Raw genomic sequence first — 20618 nt, 5'->3', positions numbered from 1 at the left:
CCATGTGAAATTCGAGTTAGTTTACTAGAAAGAATTCTAGGTACCCGGTTCTTTTCCTTCAGCCTTTGAAGATAATGCCCCAGTGCCTTCCTGCAAGTAGTGATGTTGAGTAGCATGTGATGATATTCTCATTCTTCCTCCTTTGTTTTATAATCTTTTTTCTTTCTGGTTGCATTTTCTGATTTCTCCTTCCCTTAAGAAACTTCTGAAAGTTCACTCTAGTATGTCCAGGGATGTGTGTGTATAAGGTAATGGTAATGTATATTTCCCTTACTTATCTTGCTTGATACGATAGTTCCGACGACTGTTTTGTTGTTTTATTTTTGATTGTTTGTTTGATTTTCATGTGTGTGGTTTTTTGTTGGTTTTTTTTTTTTTTTTTTTGGTGCTCAGGATTCTACCTCTGGGCTACATTCCCCAGACCTTTATTTATTGATTGATTGATTTTTATTTTTATTTATTTATTTATTTATTTATTTATTTTGCGGGTCTGAGGATGGAACCCAGGGGCATTTGACCTCCGAGCTACACCCTCTGCCCTATTTTTATTCTTTATTTTGAAACCAGGTCTCACTGAGTTGCAGAGGGCCTCACTAAGTAGCTGAGGCTGTCTGCAAACCGCGATCCTCCAGGTCTCAGCCTCCCGAATGCTGTGATTACAGGCATGCGCCACTACGCCCGGCACTTTATTTATTTTTATTTTGAAAAAGGATCTCACTAGATTGCTAACAATCTCCCTAAGTTGTTGAGGCTGATCTCAAACCTGTGACCTTCCTGTCTCAGCCTCCCCAGGACTAGGATTGCAAGCATGTACCACCATACTTCTAGTTGCTCTAAGACCTGTGCATCAGGTTATTTATTCAGTCTTCCCGATGAATGTTTTACTCAAACCGTTATAATTTTTGTCTTAAGATGGATTTGGATATTTATAATCATCTCTCTTTTTAATTTTTTAAATTTCTTATTTTTTTAGAACTAGAGATTGGACCCAGGGGCATTCTACCTCTGAGCTACACCCCCCAGCCTTATTTTTTATTCTCTATTGTCTGTTTTTGAAACAGGGTGTCACTAAGTTGCAGAGGGCCTCACTAAGAAACTGAGGCTGGCCATGAACCTGAGATCCTCCTGTCTCAGCCTCCTAAGTACTGGGATTATAAGTGTGTGCCACCATGCCTGGCTTAATCATTTCTATTTATGGCATTTCTTCTCCTTGTTCTCTTTCTAAAGACAGTAATTATTTTTGAAGTTGCTTTTCTGTTTGCTGTATTGTTTCTGCTTTGCAAGTTCTTTTGTATGGTACCTAGTTCATTTGATTCCTCAAATGTCTGGCCAGAGTGCTGATGGCAAGCTCATTTTGGGGTGAGATTCTCTGCCAGCCAGTCTGCCTTGTCAGCTGGCCCAGCTCATCTGTGCCCAGGAGAGTCTGTGGTTGCTGTAGCCTGTTGGCTGGTACTGTTTTCAGAGGACGGGCCGATGCTGGCGGGATACACTGATAACTGGTTTTCTGGATTATAGGATTCCTGTGTTGTTTCCAGATGCTGCCAGCCAGAGGAAATAATACCCTCTCTTTTCACATCATTGCTCCTGCCTGAAAGCATTACTCCTGTCTCAGCAGTCTGTCTCAAATGGGGAAAGAGGTGTGATGCGAAGTTGTCTTACTCTCGTTGATCCTGTTACAGTCCCTTGTGTCATTTTGTCCCTGGTTCCACAGTCGTCAGGCCTGGAGCATGTTTCTTTCGTGTTCTCTGGCAGTACCCATTGTGGACAAGCCTGGATGTCCTAAATTGTGCTTTCCTGAAATTTAGGAGTCAGAAAACTGGGGCTCCTGGGTCAAATCTGGGCCTTTTTCGTTTTTTTTTGGTGTTTGTTTGTTTGTTTTTGTAGAACCCAAGGCCTTTTCTACCTCTGGGCTATATACTTCCAGACATATTTTTATACTTTATTTAGAAACAGAGTCTCACTAAGTAGCTGAGGCTGGCTTAGAACCTGTGTGATCCTCTTCTCTCAACCTCCCAAGTGCAGGGATTACAAGTGTGTGCCACCACACCCAGGTGTGTGTGTGTGTGTGTGTGTGTGTGTGTGTGTGTGTGTGTGTGTTGTCGTCTGTAGATTCAGAAGGGGATATTTTTGAAGGGTTGATTTTTAAATATTGCTTTAAAAATTTCAAAAACCAGAGGTTACTTCTAAAACTATATCTACACAAGCTTTTACCCAAAGGCCACTGGGAACTCAGATGACCTTTTAAGAACACTTTACCCAGTTGTGATTGGATGTGAGTTTCTGGTGTCTCTTAGGTGTGTAGGGTTAAGAAAAGGATATAAATCCACAAATGTGGGAGCATAAAGTTCCAGGTGAGATATGATCCAATTTATACAGGATTTTGGACCTTTGTACCATGTCAAAAAGTGACACACACTTGTAATCCCAGTACTTGGGAGGCTGAGACGGGAAGATCGCAGGTTCGTGGACAGCCTCATCTCACTTAGTGAGGCCCTCTGCAACTTAATAATGAGACCCTGTAGCCAGGTGTGGTGGCGCACGCTTGTAATCCCCGCGCTTGGGAGGCAGAGACAGGAGGATCGTGCAGGTTCAAAACCAGCCCCGCGTGCTGGCTTAGGAGACCCTGTTTCCAAATAAAAATGTAAAAATAGGTCTGGGAGTGTAGCCCGGAGGTAGAAGGGCTTCCAGGAACCCCCAGTACCACCAAAAAAAAAAAAAAAAAAAAAAAGAGACCCTGTTTCAAAATAAAGAATAAATACTTGAGCTGGGAGTGTAGCTCGAAGGTAGAATCCCCTGAGTTCAATCTCCAGCACCACAAAAAGAAAAAAAAAGGAAACCTAATCCAGACAATAGAAGGTAGCCATTAAAAGCATTTAAACTGAGGAGCTACAAAACATTTCATTTTAGAAAGATCTTTCTGGTGTTGTTGAGATAATATATTTCTGGGGAAGCAAGATAGGACTCTCGGAAACCATTTAGGAGAACATTGGTCTTGTGCTGGGTTCTATGAATGGAAAGTGGTATCAGTTCTTGAATACATTTGCAAAACCAGTTGCCTACTGAAGTTTTCCTCTTGAAGGTTTATAACGCTCATTGTTACAGTAGGGCTCTAAGAGTCTTTGCTCAACTGGACATTTGCAAATTTACTTGACCAAAGACTCCCTTGTTTGCTAAATATCTGTTAGCATTTTAGAGAACTTGAAATTACAAATCAGTGATTTTTTATTATCGACTTTAGGTATATCACTGTTATTATGTTTTTATGTGATAGTGGGGATTGAACCCAGGGGTATTCTGCCTTGGTGTTAACATCTCCAGCCCTATTTTATTTTTTATTTTAAAGCAGAGTCTCACTAAGTTGCAGAGGACTTTACTAAGTTGCTAAAGCTGGCTGTAAAACTGTGACCCTTCTGTCTCAGTCTCCCAAGTGCTAGGATTACAGAGGCCCAGCATTGTAGCACATGACTATAGTCCCGTCACTTGGGAGGATGAGACAAGAGGATCAAAGCAAGGTTTGAGGCCAGCCTCAGTAACTTAGCAAGACCCTGTTTCAAAATAAGAGTAAAAAGGGCTAAGGGTGTAGGTTGGAGAGCTAGCTTGGAGGAAAAAGTTCCCTGAGTTCCATCCTCAGTACCAAAAAAAAAAAAAAAAAAAAAAAAAAAAAAATAGGGATTGCAAGCATCATGCCCAGTTTAGGTATATTATTTATAGACTACTTTAGAAACATCATAAAACATCATTTCCCTGAGCAGTCTTGGTGTTCTCACCTTTGGGCAAGCAATTTACTATTATGAGACTTAGTTTTCTGTAGATATAAAGTGAAAAGCTTAGATGATGCTTCATGAACAAAAGTAGTCTTAAATACATCCGGCTAATATAGGAGATTAAAGAGAATATTAATCATTAAAGAGCATTCACATATAGTAATCCTTAAGTAAACCCATAATTGGGATCTTTTATTGATATGAACTTTGTAACTTGTGACAGTAATAAGTATGTCAAACTAAAATTTTAAAATACCAAAGGAAAAGGGTCTGTGGCAGATAACATTTTTCAAAAATGGCCACAGCAATATTTCTAGCTTCACATGGTCTTCCCGAGCCATTCAGAGCTATAAAATGAATTGAGTTACGACTTTTTCTCTCATGTTCTCATACATCTGTAGCAAAGGATCCTTCAGTAAAAATGTGCGCTGAAACCTTCCATTGAAATATGTGAATCCAGCTTTACCTTTAATTCCATCAATACGGGGATGTCTTTATGTCTCAGTCTTTGGGTCCAGATAGTTGGTTGAATTTTGCAAGTATGATGCTAATTTGTTGGCTACTGTTTTAATGCCAGAGCTCAGGGCTGTGCATTGCCTAGAATAGCAAAGAGACTTAGGTTATAAATCAGCATGAGAAAACTGCTTATGGCCAATTCAAGTGGAATGGGTGCTGGCATCAAGTCAGCTTATTTATAGAGACTATTGAATGAGTAACTTTATTTTTCTTCCTATGCTTTCTTTAGTGAAACAGTAAGAGCTGGGGGATGTTATTCTTAATTTTGGGGGCGTACTGGGAATTGAGCCCAGGAGCATTCTGCCTCTGAACTACACACCTAGACCTATTTTGTTTTTGAAACAGAGTCTTCCTATGCTTTCTTTAGTGAAACAGAGCTGGGGGATGTTATTCTTAATTTTTTGACAAATATTTATTTATTTTCATTTAAATAATTCGTTTTGAGCTGGGTGTGGTAGTGCATGCCAGTACTTGGGAGGCTGAGACAGGCGGACCCAGGTTTGAAGCCAGCATTAGCAGTTTAGTGAGGCTCTCAGCAACTTAGTGAGACCCTGTTTTCAAATAAAATGTAAAATAGGTCTGGGAGTATAGCCCAGAGGTAGAAGGCCTCTGGGTCCATCCCCAGTACCACAAAACAAAACAAAACCTCTTCTTTGGTTAGTCTAAAATCACGTGATGCAATCTCTGAAGAGAAGAGACAGGAGCCCATCTAATTTAAAGATCTAAAAATGAAACCAGTAGAGATGGACTATGGAGAAAGAAAGGCATTCTTTAGTTTGTACTTTTTCTGAGGACTTTTTCTTTTTTTTTTTTTTAATTTTATTTTATTGGTGCACTGTATTCATACATCATAGTGGGATACAAACTTTTGTAGACATACATGCACACATCGCCCAGTCAGCCCCCACCCGATCCCCACCCCATTCCCTCCCCATCCCTCCTTCCCATGCTTGGCTTAGTGGTTGACATCTAGTATTATAGCAATTTATCCAAAATTAAAAATGATAATCTCACATAACAGTTTCATTTGTCTGATGCCAAGCTTTTGATGATTTAAAGATAACATTTCAATATTTCTTTTTGCTTTCTTACCAGAGCATATTTTTTTCTGTTTTTTTGGTGAAACTATAATATATTTATATATTTATTTTTCAGAAAAAAATCTATCCTAATATGGAATATGAATTCTAGATACCCAAAACGATCTTGAAAAAGAACAAAGCTAGCAGATATATATTTTCTGATTTCCAACCATATAAAGCTACAATAATTGAAACAGTGTAGTACTGTTCTAAAGGCAGATATATAAACCATTGGAGTTAAATACAAGGCTAGAGCTAAATTCTTCCCTATATTGTCAAGTTATTTTTGACAAGGTTTCCACGAATATTTGGTGGTGGAAATAATATTCTTTTAACTAAATATTGTTGAAAAAAATTACATGGAAAAGAATAAAATTGGACCCTTACCTAATCCCACATACAAGTATTAACTCAAAATAGATAAAAGACCTAAATATAAATCTTAAGACTATAAACTTTTAGGAGAAAATCTGGGTCATAAAAGCTCACAACACTGAAATTGGCAGTGATTTCTTGGATATGATTTCAATGGCACAGGCAACAGAAGAATATACAAACTCCCTAAAAATAAAAAAAAAATATTGTATATCCAAAGACAATGTAAACAGAGTTAAAAGTTACTAATAGAATTGGATAAAATATTTCCAAATGCTATATCTGAAGGTATATTAATATCCCAACTAGAAATCCTAAAAATTAACAACAATAAAGGCAAACAATACCCTTTAAATATAGGTAAAAGACTAACATAAATAATGTATCTCCACAGATAACCAATCTTAGTTGTCTGTTGGATGGAAAATCTTGTTTCTCTGGTTCTGGTGAGTGTTACCTATTTCTTCTTTGTAGTTAATCTCTTTGAGTATTTTCTCTAGCGCTGGTTTTGAAGACATAAATTCCTTCAGTTTCTGTTTTTCATGGAAGCTTCTTATTTCTCCATCTAATTTGATAGAAAGTTTTGCTGGATAGGAAATTTTTGGCTGGAAGTTGTTTTCTTTCAGAGTTTGGAATATGTTACTCCAAGTCCTTCTGGCTCTCATGACTTGGTTTGGGAAGTCTGGAGTGATTCTAATTGGTTTGCCTCTGAATGTCACTTGGCCCTTTGTTTTTGTTGCCTTTAAGATTCTCTGCTTGGCTTCCACATTGGTCATTTTGACAATTATGTGGCGTGGGGATCCTCTTCTCCGATCCTGTCTAAAGGGAGTTCTATAAGTTTCCTGGACCTGTGTATCAACCTCTTGCTCTATGTTTGGAAAATTTTCTACTATTACTTCCTTGAAGAGATTGTTGATCCCTTTGGTTTCACTTTCTTTTCCCTCCTCTATTCCAATTATTCTTAGGTTAGCTCTCTTAAAATGGGCCCATATTTCTTTAATATCAGATTCCTGCTGTCGGATATTTTTTCCGAGATTAGAAACTATGCGTTCATTTTTGGATTGCTCATCTTCTAAGAGCGAGATTCTGTTCTCCATGTGGTCTAATCGGTTGTTTGTGCTTTGAATTGAGGCCTTTACTTCATTAATTGCATCCTTTATCTCTTTTTGGCTCTCTCTGAGTTCTTTTCGAAGCACCTCTATTATTTCTACAGTTATTTTCCTGATTTGATCTTCTAGAAATCTCTGATTTTCTGTTTTATCAGGTTCTGATGTTGTGGGGTTGTGGGCGGCATTCATTGCTCCAGTATTATTCCTCTTTCCCATGATTTCGGATGTTTGTGCCTTCTCTGGGTTCTTCCCTTGGGTCACTATGACTTCACTTAAGGTGTTCTGGATCTCGAGTCAGTAGTATCTCAGACCCCACTACTCCTTTACTGGGTTTTATCACAGTCTCTGACCCAGGGAGTCAATAGAGGCTGCTTTAAACTATGGGGGGTGCCAGGTTGCACGTTCTCCTATGGTGTGGTATCTCTGCCACCACCACTCCCTCACTGGGTACAGTGAGTACCTCCGTGAGGTACAGTACTGGGATTTCTCCTCTGTGGCCCACAATTTGACTCACTGTTATTGAGTACGCAGATGTAGCTGTGCTGGATTCGGCGAATTCACTGCTGCTGCCGCCGCCGGTGGCAATATGGCGCCGCGGCCACGCCCTCGGCCATGAGGCTGGCGTATTTTTTCTTCTCTGGTTTTGATTTCCACTCTGAATCCCTGCAGCGTGTGCTGAACTCAGCCACTGGGAGCTTTAAATCCTCTCTGCGCTGAAAGATCCCGCCTGGCTGTTCCGCAGCGGCTCACCTCTGCTTGTTGTAGCCGTCCAATGAGTTCACCGCTGTTGCCGGCAGTATGGCGCTGCTGCCGCGTCCTCGGGCGCGTGTGTCTCCTCTGTGGCCCTGAGCTCTGTTCTCAGTCCGCTTTCTCTCTGGAGCCTGGTGGTTTTTTTGTTTTTCTGGTGATGGTGTTTTCTGGCTATGAAAGGCGCTGTTTTTGTGGTAATGGAAATTGGTTGTTAGCAGGGCTCTTAAGCCCCGCTTTTCTCGGTCGCCATCTTCCCGGAAGTCTTCGACTTTTTCTATCTGAATTGCTGGGATCAATCGGGGCAGAATCCCCCGTTGCTGCCCTAGCTCCCTGGCTGGCTACCAGCATAGAACAGCATAGAACTGGAAGCTTCAGCACAAGCTCAGGTAGTCATCTAGAGGAGGTGGGAGGAAGAGTACTGTGGCGAGGGCAGGCTTGAGAACAGTGAAATGGTTGGTAGAATGGAAAGAATACACATCCAGAGCTCATTCTCCTTTCTTTCTCCTGTTTCCAGCCAGCATGCCTTGCTAACTGAACCCAGTCAGAATTCAGAGAGCAGGACCCCTGGGAAGTGGTCCCTACAAGCCAACCCCCAGGGCAGAAAGTGTGGCCAGTGGGTCTGGAGGACAAGAGGAAGGTAGCCAGCCAAAGGAAAGGCCTCCACTCAAAAATTGGCTCAGCCCAGCATGGTGGCTCACACCTGTAACTCCAGTACTTAGAAGGCTGAGACAGGAAGATTGTAGGTTTGTGGTCAGCCTCAGCAATTTAGTGAGGCCCTCCACAACTTAGTGAGACTCTGTTTCAGAAACAAAATAGGTCTAGGTGTGTAGCTCAGAGGCAGAATGCTCCTGGGCTCAATTCCCAGTACCCCCCCAAAAAAAAAACAGTTCCCGCACATGTACTAACCAGTGACCACAGTCTTATCTTACTGCTTGTCAACATGAAAGCCGGCGTGTGTGCTTGGAACCTCTTCCTGTTTTAGCTGCTTATGCTTGCCTTCTACTAGCTATTTAGTTTATTTGAAACTTGTTCCCAGTCCTTCCATCTGAAATATAATACATTTCCTTGAAACCCCCTCTATGTCTCCAGTTCACATCGAACCGTTAGATTCCGAAGCCCTACTGAATCTCAGGGCCCCTGCGCTTTGTCAGACTCTCAGGCAGTAAAAGCATTTAGATGAGTAGTGGATGCCTTCCTTTCCTGCTGTGTTGCCGGTGGACTTTACCCTTTATTGGGTGGAGACTAGATTTCTTTTGTTGGAGGAGATTGTGAGTTTCTGACCCTGCAGCTATTCTAATGAGTGTGGTTATGAAAGTCGTCTGTGCAAAAAAAAAAAAAAAAAAAAAAAAAAATCAACATGTTTTCTGTATGTGCTTTCTTGGAACTGTGTACGTGGCCCTGGGCACCTTCCTCTTATTTTGAGTAGTTTAGGGTGAGCCTTTCTTATATTTTGCCTGTCCCCAGCAGAAAAACAAAAGAAGAGAGTATTTAGTCTTCTCGAAAATAAAGTGAGCCCATATTTTTAAAGTAGTACTGGAGAAAGCTTTACTCTAGCTTATTAGAGAAATGTAAAATCATGGAAATCTAAAAAGAAAAGTCATTGTCCCCTGACATTTTTACTATTTAGAAACTTGGAAGATTCCAAGAATAGAAGGGATTTTTAGTATTACTTTCAATATGGAACCCCTTTCCCTTCCTTTAGAGATGAGGCTGCATATTCAGAAAGGGGATGATTTGCCCACATGCTAAAAAGTCATAAGGTTGGAATGAGAACCTTGCTCTTCCAAGCCTGTGTTCTAGCCCGAATGCCAACTCCTTTCTCATTGTGAACCCAGGACCTACTTTCCAGGGTAGACTGCTAGCCTATTTTCTTTTCCTATGGGTATGAATTAGCTCTTGAACTAGTTTGGAAGCAACGTGAAGGCAGTAACCATGTCCTGCCCACAGTACTTCACACACTGGTGCATATTTACAATACACACTCTGTGCACTAAAGGAATTTATTAAATGTCGAGTGGATTAGATCAATGCACTTTGTTGAAGAATTAATGACTTAGGGCAAAGGAAGTTCCTTAGGACTAAAGGACTTGCTGAAGACAACAGCATTAAGGAAATAAAATGTTGCCTCTCTTTAATGGGGGAAAAGAGTCAGAGGGTTCAGATAAGCAAACGATCTTCCGGAGAATCGTGTTCAGGATTCATCATTTAGCTGAGAGATACATAAGGAGAGAGACAGTATGAAAAAGGCTGGGAAATGTTTGCTTTTAGAGTGGCAGGGAGCGTTTTTATTTTGAGCAGATAAAGACATTCTGTGGGTCTCTTGTAACTTGGGTGGAGAGTACTAGGAGAGAGGAAATATGTTATGGGCTGATAATAGGGGTATCACCATACAGCTACAATTTTCATAGAAACTTTCATGCAAACACATTATTTCCTGTTTGCATCTTTTTTTCCAAGGGAGAAGGCTAGCCTTTTTTTTTTTTTTTTTTAAGTTTTCAGTGTGTTGCCTAGTGTTGGTGAACATGGGCTGACTATAGTTAGTGCTCAAAGCTCGCAGGGATCTCCTACCTTAATTCCTGAGTGCTTTGTGGAGAAATAAAAGCCATTTGAGTGGCAGAAGAGGAAGCTCTTAATGAGTTCCTTTTTGTTTTGCACCAAAGCCTTTGGAATTGATTGTCAAATTCACTCTAAGAATCCTGCTTTTGCCTTTAGAATACAACAGGGAGGTGATTCCAGGTGATGCCCTGTCTCTGGATTTGGCCTTACTCCCTGTGGCTTCTCATATTCACAGCCCAGCCAGTGCCTGCTGTGAGGAACTCTGACCTATCCTTTTTGTCCATGGTGCTTGTGCGAGGCTGTTTCCAGGTGGCATGGCCCTCTTCTGAGACAGACATCCATTGCAAAGATCAGAGTGGGCTGGCTTTGCAAGAGGTTTTGCACATTCTGCGTTGCAAGCCTGCTGAGAGATGTGGGGTCCCTTTCATGTTTCTCTCCCATCTGTCTCTTGAAAGGGCAGAGGGAGGGTCTTCCAAGTGACGGAGGGCTATTGATGTTGGCTGCATTTCAAATTAGTTTCTACATTTTTGTCACGGGTGTCTAACACATATTCTGTTTCTTTGATAATGACCTTATCCTAGCAAGGCTACCAGTAAGCAGCAAGTGGAACGATGGCTGTGCACTCTAAAGCAAGAACCAAGGAAACATTTTCATTCCTTGTGGAGTTATATTAGCTGCTGTTGGTTCTTCCCTCTGCAGGACATTGGCTCCAGGGTAATAGTATTATAGGATTGTTTTAATTATCTAAATGACTGCCTAGTGACCCCTTGTCGAGTAACCACGATACATTTATTGACTGCTTTTTGTACACTAGACATTGTGTGGCTTCAGATATATTATTGCCTGTTTTTTGGTTTTTTGTTTTTTTGTGGTTTTTTTGGTGGTGGTACTAGGGGTGGAACCCAGGGGCTTTTCTACCTCCGGGCTATCCTCCCAGACCTATTTTATATTTTTATTTGGAAACAAGGTCTCACTAAGTTGCTGAGAGCCTCACTAAGTAGCTGAGGCTGGCTTCGGACCTGTGCGATCCTCCTGTCTCAGCCTCCCAAGCGCAAGGATTACAAGCATGCGCCACCACGCCCGGCTATTATTGCCTGTTTTGCACGACAACCTTGCAAGATAGTTGTGGCTGTTGTTGTGCTACAGACAGGGGGAAAATCAAGACTAATGTTAAATTGTAGCCTTATTTCTCTAAGGCACATTTCAGATATGTATACTGGATATACCTTTAGCCAGCCTACTGAGTCCAAAGAGTTCTGTCTTCATCTAGCTTGCCACCAGCCTTTGCTTTGCTAGATCTTGGCCACACCCACTTATTTATATGTTTTCCAGGGTTCTTTTTCATAGCAAAGGATTCCAGCCCAGTACCTCTGACAGAGATCAGAGGCTGGATAGCCCTCTACAAAGCAGAAAGTATTTAACCTCTGCAGCCTCAAGAAAAACTTTGACCCCTGCATTGGCCATGCCATTAGCAAACACGGCAGTGTTTCTGTCTGCACATTACAAGTATAAAGACCCAGTCTCTCATCTGTCTGTCTGCCTAACATTCTTTCTCCTTTCCATTTCATTTTTTTTTTTTTTTTGGTGGTACTGGGGTTGGAACCCAGGGGCCCTCTACCTCTGGGCTACACTCTCAGACCTATTTTATATTTTATTTGGAGACAGGGTCTCTTAAGCCAGCAAGGCTGGCTTTGAACCTGCGCGATCCTCCTGCCTCAGCCTCCCAAGCGCGGGGATTAGAAGCGTGCGCCACCACGCCCGGCTCTTTCCATTTCATTTTGCCTTCTAAATATTTCTGTGGTTTTTGCGAAGGTAGTGCCTTCTGCCTCTTGAGTCTAAATGTCAGTCAGAAATAGTTTGATGTATTTACTTAGAGCTTTCCTGCCAGCAGTCTTGTAATGGATTGTTTGAGATTCTAAATGGTTTCACAACACATAAATTTTTCGGTGAGCCTTTCTTTCTTGAGAGTAAATGTCGGATCGTGTAGTTGTGATGATGCTTAAACGAGTTTGGCTGCTTTCATTGTACGAGGAGAAACATGCCTGTGCTTTGGCCTGATGGTAGTGTGTAACTATTCCGCAGACACATTCTAGCCAAGATGGCATGGAGGAAATATCAACATCAATTGGATGTACTTTGGGTTTATTGGAGTTTTGCCTGAAAGGAAGTCAGTTCTAAGACAGCAATTTTCAAATGTCAGTATACATAAGAAACACTCTGGGTTATTCATTTGCAAAATGCAGAGCCCTCAACCCCAGAGTTTCTGAAATCAGTCAGTGTGCTGTAGCTGCCTCCGATGCTTGTGAGAAACATCTGGCCTGAGGAAGTAGTGTTGTGGCGCCATGCAGTGATTCTAGGTATCTGTATAAAGTTATTATTTGTAATGAGTTTTTTAATCCTGGTTCAGTTTATGTAACTATAAACATAAATGCCTAAGTACAGCATAAAGGAAGTAAAAGTATGTTGCTGTAGATGTTTTATAACTACTATCACTAATAACGACAATAACATTTAATATTTATGCTTCATAGTTATAGGGTTCCTCATTATACATGCATCTCATTTGACTTTTATGTCAATCCTTGAGGTAGATGTGGCGAGTGCTTGTTTTTCATTTATCAGCGAGAAAACACTTATCAGTGAGACTTAGTAAACACGTGATTATGTTTCCTCAACATGGCCTAGCTCATAAGTAACGCATCTAGCATTCCTGTACAACATCTCTCGTTTCTGGTCCACATTACTTCCAGTGAACCACCCTGTCCTTATGATACTTATTTTGGCTTTTAGAAAAATATATATACCTTTTTATGACTCGCTGCCTTCTGATAGAAAGATAAGCCATTTACAAAGGGACACCTGTGGCCGTGTGGTCTCCCATAGGGGACTCAGCGTGTATATGCAGATTGGCTGGCGTATAGCGTTCCTAGATTGGAAGAAGAAACTGCCCTCCTTTCTTTTCAGAAACTTTACAAGACAGGTCGGGAGATGCAGGAGAGGATCATGGACCTGCTTGTGGTGGTGGAAAATGAAGATGTAACTGTGGAGCTGATTCAGGTGAATGAGGACTTGAATAATGCCATCCTTGGATACGAGAGGTGAGCAGAGCGTGGACCCTCCTTGACCTGCCTCCTGTTGGAGTCTCACCATCATTCTTATGAGACTGTCTACCAGGGGGTGCTTTTTTCTCAGTAGAAGTGGCACTAAGCATGGGCAGTGTTCCCTAGCATGGCTGTTCCTCACCTATGAGCACAGGTATCTCTCCTAAAGTGACAGCTAGACATTCTATGAGGCACCATTTCTATTGAAAGTGACAGGGAATATTTAATTGCACAGTGGCTCTAATTTTTAGTAGTACACTGTGACCTAAGAGTGGTCTACACCATCAATCAACTACCAACCAATGTCAGATAAGTTACATATGTCTTTAAGACTTGGATATTTTTGCCTTTTCATATATATTTATGTATATGTATTTGGTCCTAGGAATTGAACCCAAGGGACAGTTTGTCTCCCTCGGCCTTTTTTATTTTTTTTGTTTAGAAATAAGGTTTTGCTAGGTTGCTGAGTCTCTCTCTACATTGCTGAAGCTAGGCTCGAATCTGCGATTGTCCTGTCTTAGCCTCCCAGGTACGGGGATTATAGGCATGTGCCACCACATCTGGCTTTGCTTATTTATTTATTTATTTATTGACTTTTTATTAAAGAAGATAATACCTATTTGCCGGGATTTGTTAAAGGATTAAATGAGATGATATATCTAAAAATACCTAATGCAGTATTAGCACTAGCATACTGACACACATTAAATATTAATTTTTGTCCTTTTCCACATTGTTATATTGAGCCTTTAATAGTAACCAGTTTTTATTTTGTCTTATGAGTTAACCAAGAGAATTAGCAAAATAAAATCAGTAGCTATAAAACAGTAGTTCCTTTCCTTCACTGTCTTTTATCTACTGCCAATTAGAAACTGCAGCTGTTTGTAAGAAAAGTTGGCAGGGCATTGGCTAATAGTGTGAGCATAGGAGCTGGGCTCTTTCTTAGCATTGAACAAACTCACAACTGTTGCCCTTTGTTTTCTATGGTATAAATCTTTGTAAGCAGAAAAATATCCAAGGAAAACCACGTTTTCCAGTAGAGTATTGCCTTCTGGTTTTCATTTGGGAAAATTCCATTGCAAACCATAAGACCGGTGCCTAAAGGTCTCCTTTTTAGGGGAGGGGGGGAGGTGTGCATGTTTATTTGATATAGATATCAGAAAATTGGATTTCCGCTGTGAACAGCTTGTTCTGGTTCAGCTTTGAGCTATGTGTGCTAGAAGCACTTGGGTCCTGAGAAGTTCTTCCCTTTAGAAAAGATATTGATCTGCTGTTTTAGTTTTCTATCACTGCTGTTAACAAGCTATCACGGACTTAGCTGGCTTAAAACAATAACAATTTATTATCGTAAGATAATCAACTAAGTGTTCTAGGTTAAGTCTCAAAACTGTGTGCCTCCGTGCTAAATCTGAGGTGTTAGCAAGGCTACATTTCTTTCTGCAGACTAGAAGGGACTCTTTTTATATGTTTTTGTAACTTTTAGAGGCTACCCACTTTCCTTGTTCATGACTCTTATGCTCCATTTTCAAAGCCAATGTCTAGTTCATACACTCTTAACTTCCTCTTCTGCCTTCCTCTTCCAAGTTTAAGGACTTTTATGACTACATTGGGCTCATATGTACTGTCTGGGTTAGTCTCTCAGTGAAGGTCAGCTCACTAGCAAGCTGTAGTCCATTGGCAATCTTTAATTCCCCCTAATACCTAATACATTCAGTGGTTCTGTTGAGTACGTCATGGATGTCTTTGAGGAGGCACAATTCTGCCTATCACAGTCCGTCCTTTGGTCCCAAAGATCCACCTCCATCTCACATGCAAAATACATTCACTCCATTCTAACATCCCCCAGAGTCTCCACTCACTGCCAAGGTGTCCTTTTATAAATAAGGAAATTGAAGTTTGTCGCTTGGGGCTATATCTGGGGAGATTGTTCATACCTAGTCTATAACTGACTAGCGTACAAGAAGCCAATACTATATATAGATAGAATTAAAAAGCATGTATTTTAGAAAAATTCTTAAACCTAAGCACATGGTCAGATGCAGTATGAGCTTCCGGACTTTAAAATATTTAGCTTCCTGAAGTTGAGGCAGTTCTTAGTTTGCAAAGCATTTCTTCATTCATCTGCCTATACTCTCTATCATCTATCTATCTACGCCTCTGAAAATAAATTTCTGAAAAGACAGTCCAAATGCTATTATTCCCTTTTGGCATTCAGAGAGTCCATGGTTATGTGGCAGTACTAGGCGGAGATACTGACATTTAGACCTTGGGCTTCTGCCTCCAGCTTCACTCCAACTTCACATCTGTGCTACTGGTTTACCCTTGCTAGACAAACACTGTGAATATAAAGTTGTAAAAGGTCAATATTATTTGTAGTTATCAAGGATCTTATTAAAATAAAGAAGCAGTGAAACATTGAAATGACTTCAAATGTATTTGAATTTTTATGGCAAAAATCTTTGTAATGGCAAAATAGAGCTCAAATATTTGAATAAGGAGAATGGTTAGAGGTGTGATAGATTCAAAAGGTAAAATGTGATAGCCATTAAAAATTATGGTTGTGAATAACTAGAAAATGCTCGCTGTATAATTGAATTAGGATACAAGATTATATATTAGGTTCAACTAGGTTTAAAAGTGATTCACTTAGGAAAGTACTGGAAGAAAATATGCAAAATATTAATAAGATTAATTTCGGGATTATGGGATTTTTTAATTTTTTAAAAATACTCTTCTAGTCAGGCTCAGTGGCACTCACCTGCAATCTCAGCATTTGGTCTGTGGACAGCCTCCAAAACTCAGCGAGACCCTCAGAAACTTAGTAAGACCTTGTATTAAAATTAAAAATAATACTTTTTTTAAAAATTTTAGTACAATAAAAAAATGTAGCTTGGAGTTAGAATGCCCTGGGATTCAAGCCCCAGAAGCAATATATAAACAAATAAAATATTTCTTCACAGTTTTTTCTAATACTTAACGAGACTAAGGAGGGGAAAATTGCTTAAAGTATTTTATTGGGAGGCTCCTAAATTTATGTATATTTAATAACTGTTCAAATTTATAGCATTTTCATATGTATTTTCTTTTAAGGTTTTGCATTTTGCTTATTCACACAGGTTTACTCGAAACCAACAAAGGTATTTGGAGCAAAATAACCAGAACGAAGCCACAAATGTAAGTGATGGGGCATGTTCTAGAATAAACAGTTGACTCTTTACCAGTGACACAATGAGAGGGAGGCCTGCCTAAAGCAGACCTTACAAGAGGAGGCGTGCGCTGACCACTGAAGTGGTTTTGGTGGCATGGAGTGCTTGTCTTGAATAAGAGGTCACACAAAGATGTCCTAGTTTAAGTATGAACCCATAAAGGTGGTGAGATGTGATTGTGCTATCATTGCCTGTGTATTTTTTTTATTTTTTGAGGTGCTGGAGATTGAACCCAGGAACATTCCACCTCTGAGCTATACTCCTAGCCCTTTTTAATTTTTAAGTTTTTTTTTTAAAAAAAAACAGGATCTTTCTAGATTGCTGAGAGTCTCACTACATTGCTGAGGATGGTCTTGAGTCTGTAATCCTTCTGTCTCGGCTTCTCAAGTATTGGGATTACAGGCATGTATCACCATGCCCGGCTGGCTTATTATTTTTACCTATTGAAAAGAGAATCCTTGCCGGGCGTGGTGGCGCACGCTTGTGATCCCCGCACTTGGGAGGCCGAGGCAGGAGGATCGTGCAGGTTCGAAGCCAGCCTTAGCTGGCTTAAGAGACCCTGTTTCCAAATTAAAAATATAAACTAGGTCTGGGAGTGTAGCCCAGAGGTAGAAGGCCCCTGGGTTCTATCCCCAGTACCACCAAAAAAAAAAAGAATTCTTCCTCATGATTCCTCCACCCAGAATCCTTCCTTCTGCAAAGGAGAGTGTATGGAGAGAAAGCCACAATAAATGACACAACACAGATTTTTCTAAGTTGTACTTCTGTGTGTTTTGTTTTCAGACTGCCAGTGAGCCTTCGGCCCCATCTTGTGATCTCCTCGACCTAACTCCCAGCACTCCAATGCCGATGGCCCTGCAGGGAGAGCTCAGCAACGTGAATGCTCAGCTTTCAGATTTAAGTAAATAAGCATTGGGCCTTTTCAAACCAGCAGAAGAGCTTGATGTGCAACAATGCCCTTGATTAAATGTCTCCTGAGAAAGACCGAGATCAGTTTGAATATCAGAGAATTGTATCAGGAGATGTAATTACCTACTGGCAAATAGTTGGGCCAAACCCAGTACAGGAATGGGATATCTCTGGGGGAGGAGGTCTTGGAAACTCATCCCTCTGGCTTAAAATCTTGTGGAATTCACCTGGCCTGCCTTGTAGAGGTTATAGACAGCCAATGCTTAAATCTCCTCTGAACCTACACGCTATTATTGTTGGGTTTCTCTGCAATACCACAGCATCAGGTAAGGGGATATTTGATACAGACAGACATTTAGGAATTATGAAGCATAATCTATGCAGTAGTGAAATGTGGAGGGAAAACATAAGCTTTTGAAATCCTGATTCTGCCACCTCTTGGCCACCTGAATTTTGAGACTTTTTTACATTTTTAATATTTACAAGATATATCATAATATTGTTTTTTTTTTTCTTTTGGTGGTACTGGGGTTCCTGGAAGCCCTTCTACCTCCGGGCTACACTCCCAGACCTATTTTTACATTTTTATTTGGAAACAGGGTCTCCTAAGCCAGCGCACGCGGCTGGCTTCGAACCTGCGCGATCCTCCTGTCTCTGCCTCCCAAGTGCGGGGATTACAAGCGAGCATCACCATGTCCGGCCTATAATATTGGGTTTTTATGTCATCTATATTATTTATTAATCTTCTGTTATGGTTATTCCTTAGTAGCCATAAGTTACAAAAGTAAGGATGGTGATCCAGGTGTGGCATCACACACCTGTAATTCTAGTACAAGATGATCGCAGGTTTGCAGCCAGCCTCAGCAATTTAGTGAGACCCTCAGCAATTTAGTGAGACTCAGTTTCAAAATTTAAAAAAAAAAAGGGGCTGGAGGTATAACTTGGAGGTAAAATGCCAGTGCATTCACTCTCTAGTGCCTCCCCCCAGAAAAAGAACAAAAAGAATGCTAAAATTTAGTTGTGCCCAGCTAAAATCAGTTTCTTTTTCTCTAAATAAGTATGGTTTTATCTTACATTATCCACTGTTTCCAGAGCAAAATTATTCAGTGCTCCTGAATTTGTGGCTTCTTCCAGCTATCTTCATTTCTATAATATTGACCGCTTGCTTATGTAGGGCAGGGAGATGTGGGGAATTCATTGCCTTGGAGAATATTTTTTGGGTTTTTGTCAGGAATTTTCAGGGATGGGTATAATTATTCCCTTAATGGTGTCTCACTTAAGATCACAGCAAGTTAAGAGCTTAGAAGTAAGGATAGAGCTCCATAAAACCCAAAACTTTCATTTGTGGTGGGCAAAACAGACCATGGAAAATTCCTTCCATTCTAGGTCACCATGAGAATTTATAAATCCCAATATATTTGTTTCCTTTCCAACTTCTTTTTGTGATAGGAAATGTCTTTTTGTCTATTATATTATTGTCTGTTACTCCCTCCCATAAACAATGCTTTTTAATCTCTCTTAAAGGAAATCCAGTGACTGAAATAATCTAAATTAATCTCTTTAATTTGTTTTGTTTTTAAACTAGGAAAGTCCCATAAGTGATTGGGGGAAAAAAAAAAAAAGAGATGTTTGAAATAAATACATTCTGTGTTCCAGGTTTTAGCTCTCCAAGTCTTGTTGTAACAAACAACTTGAATCCCAGTCTTTATCCACATGTGGATTTGCTAGCCTTGGAAAATACAGAAATATCCCTGTAAGTATGTCAGCATCACTGCAGAATTAATAACGTGACATTCCGATTCCCAATGTTTCAGAAAACAAGGTATAGTGGAAAAAAGAAGAGACTTAAGGATCATATAGGCCTGAGTTGGATCTCAGCATTGCTTCCTACTAGCCACAGAGTGTAGGCAGAGATACTTAGCCACTGTGAATCTTCTTTTTTTTTTCCCCTAAGAATATTTGAGACTAAGAGTCTCAATAAAGGTTCATGAGATACTCTCTGTAAAACTCCTAATATAGAACTTGGTACAGGATAATCCTTCAATAAATTGTCTCTGTTTCTATTACTTTTGAGTGTAAATCGGGGGTGGGGGGTGACAAGGGGAAGAGCAAAGGCATGAGGTTCAGAATGTAGAATAGTGACCACACCAGTTTCATGAAATGCCAGGCACACAGCAAGTGCTCCATGATTTTTTGATTACTTCTTGTAATATTTGCCAAAGTTCTTGGGTCAATGCTGTTATTATTTCTGTTGTACAGGAATAGAACTTGCCAAAATTCACATAGTAAAATAGCAAATCTGAAATGATGGATTACTAAAAAAGAAATATCAATGACCCATAAACTGATACTCACCTTTTACTTAGAGTTAAAGGCAAACAAGTTAAACTTCAGGGCATTCTTTTTTTAAACCTCTCAGATTGGCAAAAGTCCAAGTGTTTGATAATAGGCTTTATTAGCTATTAAAAGACACATATTATCACAAAATTATGTGACCCTTATAAGGGCAAGTTCCAATATCTATTAAACTTAGAAGTGCATTGAGCTTTGAACTTGCAGTTCTATTCCTAATAATTTGTCCTGCCTTCATACAAACTGGTGTCTATATCATTCTTTACAACATTTTGAGCAATAGCAAATAAATGGAAACAATTCGAGTACCCATTAATCAGGCACTGGTTAAACAAACATCTGTATAATTTATTACTAAAGCAGCTAAGAGGAAAATGTGCTCTACATATATGAGAGACAGTCACCATTATATTTATTATTAAGTAAGTGGGAAAAAAAGATGCCAAGTAGTATATACATTATCTTGTATTTGTAGAAAAATGGGGAAAAGTCTGTGTATATTAATATTTGCCCAAATTTGCATAAAGAAATACAGGAAAGTTACAGAAGAAAGTAAAAAGAGTGGTGATTTAAGAGAGGCAAGAGAGAGTGACCTCTCTTGAAGAAATTGTATAAAATTGATACTGTTTCTTGCATCTTGAAGCTCTGTCATTGCTTACATATGTGTTCAGGAATGTAAGGTCTTCTTGATGAATTGATCCTGTATTGTTATATAATGCCCCCCATAACTTTCCTTACTTTACTGTTTGCTTTGATATTTATATAGTCACTAGTTTTTTTAAAATCAGTGTTTCCATGATATAACTTTCTACTTGACCATATCAAAATATTTAAGCCAGGTGGGGGATGCAAGCTTGTAATCCCAGTACTTGGGAGGCTGAGACAGGAAGATCACAGG

At 40.0% G+C, this 20618-nt stretch overlaps 1 protein-coding gene across 1 annotated transcript in view; it reads left to right on the top strand.

Moving 5' to 3' along the window:
• The window catches only part of TOM1L1 (target of myb1 like 1 membrane trafficking protein), a gene marked incomplete at both ends in the record, with an annotated part of 48300 nt that overhangs the window by 18092 nt on the left and 9590 nt on the right, over positions 1-20618 (top strand). Inside the window, 4 exons of the mRNA XM_080712609.1 lie at positions 13117-13250; positions 16370-16427; positions 17243-17360; positions 19025-19121. Of these exons, the coding sequence (XP_080568735.1) occupies positions 13117-13250; positions 16370-16427; positions 17243-17360; positions 19025-19121 (407 nt within the window). The remainder of the gene's footprint in view (positions 1-13116; positions 13251-16369; positions 16428-17242; positions 17361-19024; positions 19122-20618) is intronic.

This window comes from Muscardinus avellanarius (genome assembly GCF_963383645.1).
Source record: "Muscardinus avellanarius genome assembly, chromosome: 16".
NCBI lineage: Eukaryota > Metazoa > Chordata > Mammalia > Rodentia > Gliridae > Muscardinus > Muscardinus avellanarius.
This window is presented reverse-complemented; position numbering and strand designations above follow the sequence as displayed.